The sequence below is a fragment of the Cetorhinus maximus genome, chromosome 23 (genome assembly GCF_964194155.1).
Source record: "Cetorhinus maximus chromosome 23, sCetMax3.hap1.1, whole genome shotgun sequence".
Classification (NCBI taxonomy): domain Eukaryota; kingdom Metazoa; phylum Chordata; class Chondrichthyes; order Lamniformes; family Cetorhinidae; genus Cetorhinus; species Cetorhinus maximus.
In genome coordinates this window covers 42818097-42830199 of record NC_135901.1, presented here as the reverse complement: position 1 = coordinate 42830199, position 12103 = coordinate 42818097, and the positions used below count along the sequence as shown (strand labels likewise).

At 44.0% G+C, this 12103-nt stretch overlaps 2 protein-coding genes across 2 annotated transcripts in view; both read right to left on the bottom strand.

Annotated features, from left to right (window-relative positions):
* LOC144698012 (uncharacterized) overlaps positions 1-12103 on the bottom strand; it is a 621009-nt gene that overhangs the window by 102499 nt on the left and 506407 nt on the right. The window lies entirely within an intron of this gene.
* Positions 1-12103, bottom strand: part of LOC144698011 (uncharacterized) — a 360246-nt gene that overhangs the window by 50846 nt on the left and 297297 nt on the right. The window contains exon 8 of the mRNA XM_078569955.1: positions 218-234. Within this exon, the coding sequence (XP_078426081.1) occupies positions 218-234 (17 nt within the window). The remainder of the gene's footprint in view (positions 1-217; positions 235-12103) is intronic.

Here is a 12103-nt window from a genome sequence, read left to right as displayed (position 1 = left end):
CCATGCTGAAATCTTGTCATTCTCTGACAGGTATTCTTAATGGTATAAGTGGCGGGTTTAGAATGAAAACCGCCCTCCACTTCACTGCAAGGTTGAGAGACAACTTGCGAGATGATTCATAATGTCACAGAACATTGGACTGGCACATTTAATCTCATTTTATTTTAGCTAATGGGAGAATGTCTCAAATAGAAGATGGTGAATAATAGCTCGAAACCACAGTCCTCTCTCCCACTGCCGTAGTGATCCTTCCAACATGCAGGAAGTTGGGGCAATAGTGACTTTGATGCGCAGATTAGCTCTGTCTCCATATTATAGGAAGGATCGAGGAGCAATAGAGAAGGTGTAAAAAAAAATTACTGGAATTATGCCAGAATTGGAAAGTTATATCAATCAACAAAGATTGAACGGGTTGAAAAAGCTTTGACTGGAAATGAGAGTGAGGAATGACCAGACTGAGGCCTTTAAGGTAAACAAATGGTTTGACAGTGTAGACAAGTGGAAGATGATTCCATTTGTGAATGGACGAGAATAAATATAAATTAGTCACTAATAAATTGAATGTGTAAATCAGGAGCAATTTCATTCACCAGAGATAATGCAGATCGTGCTGTAAATACTCAGCACTTGAGGAGCATCTGTAGATTGAGAAACGGAGTTAGGTTTTCAGGTCTGTGAACCGATGCAATGCAGCTCTGATGGAAAGTCATAGCCCTGAAATGTGAACTATGTTCCTCTCTCCACAGAAACTACCAGATCTGCTGAAAATTCCAGCATTTTCCGTTTTCATTTCAGATTTACAGCACCTGCTTTTCGATAACTGTAGATGGTTCAGAATGTAGAAGTTGTCATCAGAAGGGGTTGAGATCTCAGTGTTAGCTCAAAAATTATGGGTGAAATTACACTGTAAAATGATCATTTACCGTTTGCTGACAAGATGGAATTTAGATGTTCTGTGTATCGGAAGGAAAATCACTTGCTCACACTGCCTGCTGAGAATTTAGTGAGTTCACATCAAAATGTAGGGGTTTGTTCTTCTGTTATTTATACCCGGGACAGAACTATGGTAGAGGACCTGCGCACTTTGTTTGTCATATCAATTGGCTTAATAATGTTATATCGTAGACCTGAGACTCCAATCGTCATCGGATCACAAATAATAATTTTTTGTTCAAAAAAATACAAGCTTTCAATGGCGGCGGGGTTACCCAGCATTCAAAGAGGAGCAGAATGTGACCTATCTTCAAGACAACAGTTCGGTACGCGTGCGCATTGTAGTGTATGTTTGGAGCATGCGCATTGCGTCTGTTTCATGAGCATGCGCAGTGCTGGTCTGTTACCGAAGCTGCTCAGAGCAAGTGAGAAAATGTCGAGTGGAGCAAACTAACAGATTTAGTGGGTGTGTGAGGAGGAATGGAGCCAGCGGAGTGGGCAGGAAAGCTTCATAAAGACACAGTGCGGGCCGCAGACCCCAAATAACAAGGTACCGGTCTTGTGTTTGCAGAGAACGGGCCGAAGAAGTCTGGATTTCTCACTTCGCTAGGCCCGGGGTAACGGCCGCCATCTTTATAGGGGGCAATGTGCAGCAGAGCGCATGCGCAGTCTAATGGTCCAGGTAGCAGGAGAAGGGAATGTTGTGAATTTCTATCCTGGACTGACAGGGATGGATTTTGGAAACTCCCTTTACACGGGGTCAGAAGGGGAGGATTTACACACAGCAAACTCAAACCAAGAGAAGTGTTTGCCTCTTCTCAATATCTGTCCTGGGCTGACAGGGTTGGATTTTGGAAACTCCTTTTACAGGGGGTTAGAAGAGGAGGATTTACAGACGGGAAAGTCAGGCCAAACATCACATTAAGATCTGACAGAGTCACTCGATTCATCAAGACCTGGATCCTCCTTTGCTAGTGCTCTGTACAAACTGTCTCCCAAACCTGTCACTGTCAGTCCAAGATAGAAATTCAGGACCTGGATATTATTGGTCTCTGAGTGTAAGCATTGAGTTCCAGGTCATCAACACTCATATTCTTCCTCGCATCCCTCCATACCTCTTGCCCAAAATCTGAAATCTCTGTTCCATAACCCTTTTACAATCAGTTGATAGGAACTGCTTTTCTTTACCTACCTTATCTAAACCTATCATAATCTTCTACATATCTATTACATCTCTCCTCGCTCTCCTTTGTTCCAAGGAGAACAACCCCAACCTAACCTTGTAACTAAAACCCCTCATCCCCAGACCCATTCTGGTAGATCTCCCCTGTACCCTCTCATGGAGCCTCCCAGCCTTCATAATTTGTGGTGATCACTGGTTTGCACAGACTCAGATGTTCTATGTTCGTGTCTGTGACATCATAAGAACATAAGAAATAGGAACAGTGGTAGACCATTCAGCCCCTTGAGCCTGCTCCGCCATTCAGTAAGATCATGGCGGATCTTCTTGTGTTTTGATTTCCACATTCCCATCTAACCCCAATAACCTTTGATTCCCTTGCCTAACAAGAATCTATCTACCTCGGCCTTAAAAAATATTCAATGATCGCGCCTCCACCGCCTTCTGAGGCAGAGAATTCCAAAGTCGTACAACCCTCTGAGAGAGAAAAATTCTCCTTATCTCTGTCCGAAAAGGGCGACCCCCTAATTTTAAAACAGTGCCCCCTAGTTCTGGACTCACCAACAAGGGGAAATATCCTTTTGAAGTTCACCTTGTCAAGGTTGTTCAGGATCTTGTACACTTCAATCAAATCACCCCTCACTCTTCTAAACTCCAGTGGAAATAAGCCCAGTCTGTCCAGCCTTTCCTCATAAGACAACCCACTCATTCCAGGTATCAATCTACTTAACCTCATTTGAACCACCTCAAATGCATTTACATCCCTCCTTAAATATGGAGACCAAAACTGCACACTGTATTCGAGGTGCGGTCTTACCAATGCGCTGTATTACTGAAGTTTAACACCCTTACTTTCATGTTCAATCCTTCTCATAATGAAGGATAACATTCCATTAGCCTTGCTAATTATTTGCTGTAGCTGTACGCTAACTTTTTGTGACTCATGCACTAGGACACCTAGATCCCTTTGCACCTCAGAATTATACAGCCATTCTCCATTTAAGTAACATTCTGTTTTTATGTTCTTCCTGCCATTTGAAGGATTTTTGTCCACTCACTCAACCTATCTATATCCATCTGCAACCTCCTCATGTCCTCTTCACAACATATTTTCCTACCTATCTTTGTGTCATCTGCAAATTTAGCTACCATGTCTTCACCCCCCTCATCTCAGCCATTGATGTAAATCATATAAAGTTGAGGCCCCAGTCCAGACCCCAGTGGGGCCCCGGTCATCACATCCTGCCAATCCAAAAAAGACCCATTTATGCATACTTTATGCCAGCCAGCAAATCTTCTATCCAGGCTCATATGTTACCCCTTAGACCATGCGCTTTTATTTTCCATTATAATTGTTGATGTGGCACCTTACCATAAGAACTAGGAGCAGGAGTTTTTTTTTTTCAGCCCCTCGAGCCTGCTCTGCCATTCATTACGATCATGGCTGATATCATTTTGGCCTCAACTCCAATTTCAACCCATTACTAATTAAAAATTTGTCTATCTCCTTAAATTTATTCAGTGTTCCGGCATCCACTGCACTCTGAGGTAGTGAATTCCACAGATTCACGACCCTTTGAGAAAAGTAATTCCTCCTCATCTCTGATTTAAATCTACCACCTCAAACTATGGCCTATCATTCTAGAATGCCCCAGAAAGGGAAACATCTGCTCCACGTCTACTTTGTCTATCCCCTTTAGCATCTTATATACCTCAATTAGATCTCCTCTCATCCTTCTAAACTCTAGCGAGTATAGGCCTAAACTGCTCAATCTCTCCTCATGAGACAGGCCCTGCATCTCTGGAATCCAAATCTAGTGAACCTCCTCTGAACCGCCTCCAGTGCAACTACATCCTTCCGCAAGTAAGGGGACCAAAACTGTGCACAGTATTCCAGGTGCGGTCTCACCAATGCCTTGTACAGTTACAGCAACACTTCCCTATTTTTATACTCTATTCCTTTAGCAATAAATGCCAACATTCCATTTGCCTTCCTTATTACCTGCTGTACCTGCATACTAGCTTTCAGCGATTCATGCATGAGGACACCCAGATCCCTCTGCACTGAAATATTCTGAAGTTTCTCTCCATTTAAATAATAAGTCACCTTTTTATTCTTCCGACCAAAATGGATAACCTCACACTTATCCACGTTAAACTCCATCTGCCAAATTTTGGCCCATTCACCTAACCTGTCCATATCCATTTGTAAATTTCTTATTTCTTCCTTGCAACTTACTTTCCCACCTATTTTGGTGTCATCTGCAAATTTAGCTCTAGTATCTTCTATCCCTGAATCCAAGTCATTAATATAGATTGTAAATAGTTGGGGCCCAAGGACTGAACCCTGTGGCACCCCACTAGTTACAGCTTGCCATCCAGAAAAAGACCCATTTATCCCGACTCTCTGCTTTCTGTTGGTTAGCCAATCCTCTATCCAAGCTAATATATTACCCCTAACTCTGTGTGATCTTATCTTGTGTATTAATCTTTTGTGCAGCACCTTATCAAAGGCCTGGAAGTCCAGATATACTACATCTACAGGATCCCCATTATCCACTTTGCTTGTCACATCTTCAAAGAACTCTAGCAAATTAGTCAAACACGATTTACTCTTCATAAAACCATGCTGACTCTGATGGATTGCATTTTGACTTTCCAAATGCCCCATTCCTACTTCCTTAATAATGAATTCCAACAATTTCCCAATGACAGACATGGAACTAACTGGTCTATAATTTCCTACTTTCTGCCTCCCCTGCTTTTTGAATAAGGGCATTTTATTAGCATTTTTCCAATCCACTGGAACCTTTCCAGAATCCAGGGAATTTTGGAATGTTATAGCCAATGCATCCACTATCTCCGCTGCCACTCCCTTTAAGACCCTGGGATGCAGGCCATCAGGTCCTGGGGACATGTCACCCTTTAATCCCAATAGTTTGCTCAGTACTTTTTCTCTAGTGATGGTGATTGTTCTAAGTTCCTCCTTCTCTATATTCTCTGCACTACCTGTTACTATTCGGGTGGTACTCGTGTCCTCCACCGTGAAAACTGAGGCAAAATATTGATTAAGCGTCTCTGCCATTTCTGCATTTCCCCACTATTAACTCCCCAGTCTCGTCCTCCAAAGGACCAGCATTCACTTTAGCTACTCTCTTTCCTTTTATATACTTGTAGAAGCTTTTGCTCTCAGTTTTTACATTTTGCGCTAATTTTCTTTCATAATTTACCTTTGCTCTTTTTATTATCTTTTAGTAACCCTTTGTTGATCTTTAAACATTTCCCAATCTTCCAGCCTGCCACTGACCTTTGCAATTTGATATGCCTTAGCTTTTGCCTTTAAGTTATCTTTAACTTCCTTGCTTAGCCATGGATGCTTATTCCCCTCTTACCATCTTTCTTCCTCATTGGGATATATTTCACTTGGGAGGAATTGAATATCTCCTTAGATATCTGCCACTGTTCATCAACTCTCCTACCTTGTCTTTATCCTGCCCAGTCCACAAGGGCCAAATCTGCCCTCATTTCTATGTAGTTATTTTTGTTTAACTCCAGAACACTAGTGTGGGACTCATGTTTCTCACTCTCAAACTGAACCTGAAATTCTATCATGCTATGAGCACTCTTCCCTAGAGGATCCTTTACTATGAAATCATTAATTAGTCCCATCTCATTACACAAAAGCAAATCCAGAATAGACTGCTCCCTGGTTGGTTCCACAACATATTGCTCCAAGAAACAATCTCTAATACATTCTATGAACTCTCCCTCAAGGCTACCCTCGCCAATTTGATTAGTCCAGTCTATATGTATATTAAAATCACTCATGATTATTGCCGTGCCTTTCTTACATGCTCCCAGTATTTCCTGGTTTATACTGTGTCCTACTGCTAAACTACTGTTTGGGGACCTATAGATTACACCCACCAGGGACTTCTTTCCCTTGCTATTTCTTATTTCTACCCAGACTGACTCTACATCTTGCTCTCCAGTGCCTATATCATTCCTCACTATAGCACTGATCTCTTCCTTTACTAACAAAGCTACACCACCTCCTTTTCTTTCCTGCCTATCCTTCCGAAACACTGAGTACCCTTGGATATTCAACTCCCAAACCTGTTCTCCCTGTAACCACGTCTCAGTAATCGCCACCAAATTATACCTATTTATCTCTATTTGCGCTGTTATCTCATTAGTTTTATTCCAAATGCTATGCAAAGCCTTTAAGTTTTCCCTATTGTCAATTTTCCCTACTCCTTATATGATTCTTTGCTGCAATATGGCGTTCACACACTCTGTCCCTTCCTTTCACTTTTTGATAGCAATCAGCCTCGTCCCTAACCTGCACTCTTACCCTCTCCTTAAACTTTGATTTTTTTATATTTCCATGCAACTGATTCCTCCCCCCCACTATTTAATTTAAAGCCCTATCTACAACCCTAGTTATGCGATTCGCCAGGACACTGGCCCCAGCCTGATTCAAGTGGAGCCCATCCGAACGGAATAGCTCCCTCTTTCCCCAGTACTGGTGCCGATGTCCCATGAATTCGAACCCAGTTCTCCCACACCAATCTTTGAGCCACGCATTTACCTGTTTAATCTTATTGACCCTGTGCCAATTAGCTCATGGCTCAGGTAGTGATCCGGAGATTGTTATCTTTTTGGTTCTGCTTTTTAATTTAGCCCCTAGCTGCTCATATTCCCTCAGCAGAACCTCTTTCCTCGTTTTACCTATATCATTGGTACCTACGTGGACCACGACAACTGGATCTTTCCCCTCCAACTCCAAGTTCCTCTGCAGTCCAGCTGAGATATCCTTAACCCTGGCACCAGGGAGGCAACACAGCCTTCGGGACTCTCGATCCTGGCTACAGAGAACAGTATCTATTCCCCTAACTATTCTGTCCCTGATTTCAACTACATTTCTCTTTTCTCCTTCCACTTGAATGACTCCCTGTACCATGGTGCTATGGTCAGTTTGCTCATCCTCCCTACAGTCCCCGCTCTCGTCCACACAGGGATCAAGAATCTCAAACCTGTTGGGTAAGGGCAAGGGTTGAGGCTCCTACAGTGCTACTTCCTAGATCCCTCTACCTGCCTCACTCATAGTCACACCCTCCTGTCCCTGACCACTGGCCGAATTTAAGGTAGTTAATCTAAGGGGTGTGACTGTCTCCTGAAGCACAGCATCCAGGTAACTCTCCCCCTCCTTGATGTGTCACAGTGTCTGAAACTCAGACTCCAGCTCATCAACTCTGAGCCGGAGTTCTTCGAGCAACCAGCATTTGCCACAGATGTCATTGGGAACCACAATGGGGTCCACCAGCTCCCACATCATGCAGCTACGACACATCACCTGGCCCTGCTTCTCTATTTTATTTAATTAGTTTTTAAGTTTGTTTTTAAATTTCCTACTGGTCTTTAGTTTACCAATCTGTAAAATATTTCTCCTATTTACCTTTAATCTGAAAGCAAGTAAGAATAGAGATTCAAAATACACTTTTTTAAATCAATTGGAACTCGCTCTCTCTGCTGAGTTGAAGCTGAAGTGTTAGGCCTCCGATCCTGGGCCCCAGTAGTCACCTTTAAGCTGAAATCAGAATAGGTAGTTAAATCTAGCAGTGACTTACCAACTAATGAACTTAAGGTTTTCCTGTGATGTCACTCTTTGTTTTTCACTTGGCAACGGTGACTGCAGAGGACACTCCTCTCGCTCTCTCCTTTAGCTGCTGCTGACTGCCTGTCCCAGAGTCCTTCTCTCGCACTCTCCGCTCAGTGTTGCTGACTGCCTGTCCCAGAGTCCTCCTCTCGCACTCTCCATCAGATGCCTTCTTGAAATCCAAGTGCAGTATGCCTACAGGCTCCCCTTTATCCACTGTGCATGTTATTCCTTCAAAAAAACTCCAATAATTTGTTTAAACATGACTTTCCTTTCACAAAACCATGGTGACTCTTCCTGATTGCCTTGAGCTCTTCTAAGTGCTCAGCTATAACCTCTTTAATGATCAATTCTAATAATTCTCCACAACAGAAGTCAAGCTAACTGGCCTATAGTTTCCTGTTTTCTGCCTCCCTCCCTTCTTGAATAGAGGGGTTATATTTGCTACTTTCCAATCTGATGGAACCTTTCCAGAATCAAGCAAATTTTGGAAAATTAACACCAACTACCTCATCAGCCACCTCTTTTAAGACTCTAGGATGTAGCCCATCAGGACCCGGAGACTTGCCAGCCGCAGCTCCATCAATTTGCTCAGAATCATTTCCCCAGTGATTTCAATTTCACCAAGTTCCTTTCTCCTGTCACCTCCTGATTTGCAGCTATTACTGGAGTGTTTTTTGTATCCTCGATACTGAACACAGAAACAAAATATTTGTTCATCTCTTCCACCATTTCCTTATCTACTATTAACTCCCCATTGACACTCTCTGGAGGACCAACACTCACTTAACTCACTCTTTTCCTTTTTAAGTACCTGAAGAAACTCTTGCCATCCATTTTTAAATTTCATACTCTAATCTCTTTCTCCTGATAAACCTTTTAGTCATTCTCTGTTGTTCTTTATATTCTGTCCAATCATCTGTCCTGCCACTCATCTTTGTGGTATGCTTTTTCCTTAAGTTTGATGCTTCCATTAACTTATCCACGGATGTTGGGTCCTCCCCTTAGAATTGTTCTTTTTGTAGCAATGTACTTATTCTGAATACTCTGAAGTATCCCCTTAAATGTCTGCCACTGCTTCTCTATTGATCTATTCTCTAGCCTAGTTTCCCAGTTCACTTCAGCGAGCTGAGCTTTCATCCCCACATAGTTGCTCTTATTTAGGTTTAAGATACTAGTCTTATTAGTATTAGTATCGCACCTTTTGTGTAACAGAATGTTCCAAGGTGTTTCACAGGAGTGTTTCAAGAAACATTTGAGAACCAACCACATGAAGAGATATCAGGGCAGATTAACAAATGTGTAGTTGAAATGGTAAGTTTTAAGGATTATTTTAAAGGAGGAAAGTGAGGTGGAGAGGTTTATGGAGGAAATTCCAGAGTTCATGGTCCTAGCAGCTGAAGGCGTGGCCACCAAAGGTGGAGGAATTAAAATTGGGAATGCTCAGGAGGTCGGAATTCGAGGAGCGCAGACATCTCATAGGGCTGTGAGGCTGGAGGAGATTAGAGAGGTAGGGAGGGAAAGACCATGGAGAGACTTGAAAACAAGGATGAGAATTTTAAAATTTAGGTTCTCCTTATCCCAGGGCCTTTGTAGATCAGTGAGCACAGGGGTGATGGGTGAACAAGACTTGATGCGAGTAAGCACACGGGCAGCAGAGTTTTGGATGACCTCAAGATTACAGGGAGATTGAATGTGGGAGGCCAGCCGGGAGTGCGTTAGGATAGTTAAGTCAAGAGGTAACATAGGAATGGATGAGAGTTTCAGCAGCAGATGAGCTGAGACTGGGCTGGAGTCGGGCGATGTTACTGAGGTGGATATAGGCGGTCTTGGTGATGACGTGGATATGTGGTTGGAAGCTCATCTTGGGGTGAAATATTTCACCATGGCTGTGAACAGTCTGGTTCAGCCTCAGACAGTTGTCAGGGAGAGGGATGGAGTCGATGTGTAGGGAGTGGAGTTTGTAGCGGGAACTGAAGACAATGGCTTCAGTCTTCCCAATATTTAACGAGGAAATTTCTGTTCATCCAGTCCTGAATGTTAAACAAGTCGGGACAGTGTGTGACTTGAAAGGGAACTTGGAGGTGATGTTGTTCACATACACCTGCTACCCTGGTCCTTCTGGAGTGAAGAGGTTGAGGGTTCGGAAGATTCTGTCAAAGTTCTGGTTGAGTTGTAGATATATAAAATCCATTTGCTTTACCGAGTGACTCTGCCACCTCTCTCCCTCCCTCTCTCTCTCTCTCTCTCTCTCTCTGTCTCTATTTTCTCTCCGAGAGGCCAGAGTCTTGTGTAGACCCAGACTGGGTAGCAGGTTCCCTTCCCTGAAGGACATTAGTGAAACATTTGGGTTTTTATGACAATCCAGCAGTTTTCATGGTCACTTTTGCCTCGTGCCGGCCCCACAAATTCCCAGATTTATTCAGCTCAATTTCACAACCTGCCTTTGTGTTTTTGTGGGTTCTCTCTCACTCTCTTTTTTCTGTTTTAAATCAATTTCACAGGGTATTAGAAGGGGAGGATTTACAGTCGGGAAACTGAAACCAAACATCACATCAGGATCTGACGGAGTCGCCCAATTTATCAAAACCTGAATGTCGTTGGATTTTGAACATGGAAGGAAAAAGCACCGTTCACAGTGGGGAGAAACCGTACACGTGTTCTGCGTGTGGACGAGACTTCAGCCGATCATCTGACCTGATGGAACATAAATGCAGTCACAACGAAGAGAAACCATGGAAATGTGGGGATTGTGGGAAGGGATTCAAATACCCATCTGACCTGGAAAAGCATCAGCGCGGTCACACTGGGGAGAGGCCGTTCACCTGCTCCGAGTGTGGGAAGGGATTCACTCAGTCATCTCACCTGCAGAAACACCAGCGAGTTCACACTGATGAAAGACCTTTTAAATGCTCAGACTGCGGGAAGTGCTATAAAAGTTCTGGGGAACTCATGTTCCATCAACGTGTTCACACTGACGAGAGACCGTTTAGGTGCTCTCACTGTGGGACTGGATTCAGGCGATCATCTCAACTCAATGATCATCAGCGAGTTCACACTGATGAGAGACCTTTCAGGTGCTCTCAGTGTGGGACTGGGTTCAATACATTATCCGGCCTCACTGTACACCTGAGAATTCACACTGGGGAGAGGCCGTTCACTTGCTCCCAGTGTGGGAAGGGGTTCACTCAGTCATCCCATCTGCTGGCGCACCAGCAAGTTCACACAGATGAGAGACTTTTCAAATGCCCAGACTGCAGGAAATGCTATAAAAGTTCTGGGAACCTGATGCGCCATCAGCATGTTCACACTGATGAGAGATCATTCAAGTGCTCTCACTGCGGGACTGGGTTCAAGACATCATCTCAGCTCACTGTACACCAGCAAATTCATACTGGGGAGAGGCCGTTCACCTGCTCTGAGTGTGGCAAGGGATTCACTACCTCGTCCCACCTGCTGAGACACCAGCGAGTTCACAAGTATCTCTTGTAGAGTTAAAACAATTAACTAAATTAACAATAACAGGGGAGAAATCAAGCACAGCCCCTAAGTCAGGTCAGCTGTAAAATCAAGGAAAAACTTTAAAGGAACCTTACAAACATTAAACCAAAATGTGATTAAAGGGGTCAACAAAACATCCCAGTCCCCGCGGTGCCCACCGGGCACGGAAGGCCTCGATGGTGCCAGCAGACACCGCGTGCTCCCTCTCCAGGGACACGCGGCCGCGAACGTAGCCAGGGAAGAGGGACGAACAATCGGGCGGGATTCCCCCCTCGATCGCCCGCTGCCTGGACTTGTTAATGGCCAACCTGGCCAAGCCCAGGAGCAGGTTCACGAGGAGGTCCTCCTCCTTCCGGACCCCCTTCCGCACCGGGTGACGAGTTCACAAGTAACTGTAGTGATTGGATTTTGCTGTTAATCACATCCAGACTGAACCATGTTCTTCGGGGTCTGTTTCTGCTGATGTTCATCGACTCCTGATATTCTGGATGAAGTTAAATAAATCAGCTTTTTGTTAAATACAGTGTGTGTTGAATCTTTTAAACATCTCTGTTAGTTCCATTTGAAGGGCTCTCCCTCTCCCCTGTCTCCTTCATCCTCACCTCAAACAACAAGTGTGAGGAGCTCATGGAGCTTCTTTGTCACTAAGATTGAGACAATCTGATCAGCTGCCTCTGCTGCTTCCCTCCCACTACCCCACCGGGACAAACTATCACTAAAGTTCCCCCTTGTCTGAGCCCCGAACTCACGATTTCTTTAGTTGCTCTCCCATCCCCCCTGATGCCCTCTCAGTGCTCATCTTGTCCATGAGACCCACCTCATGTTCCATC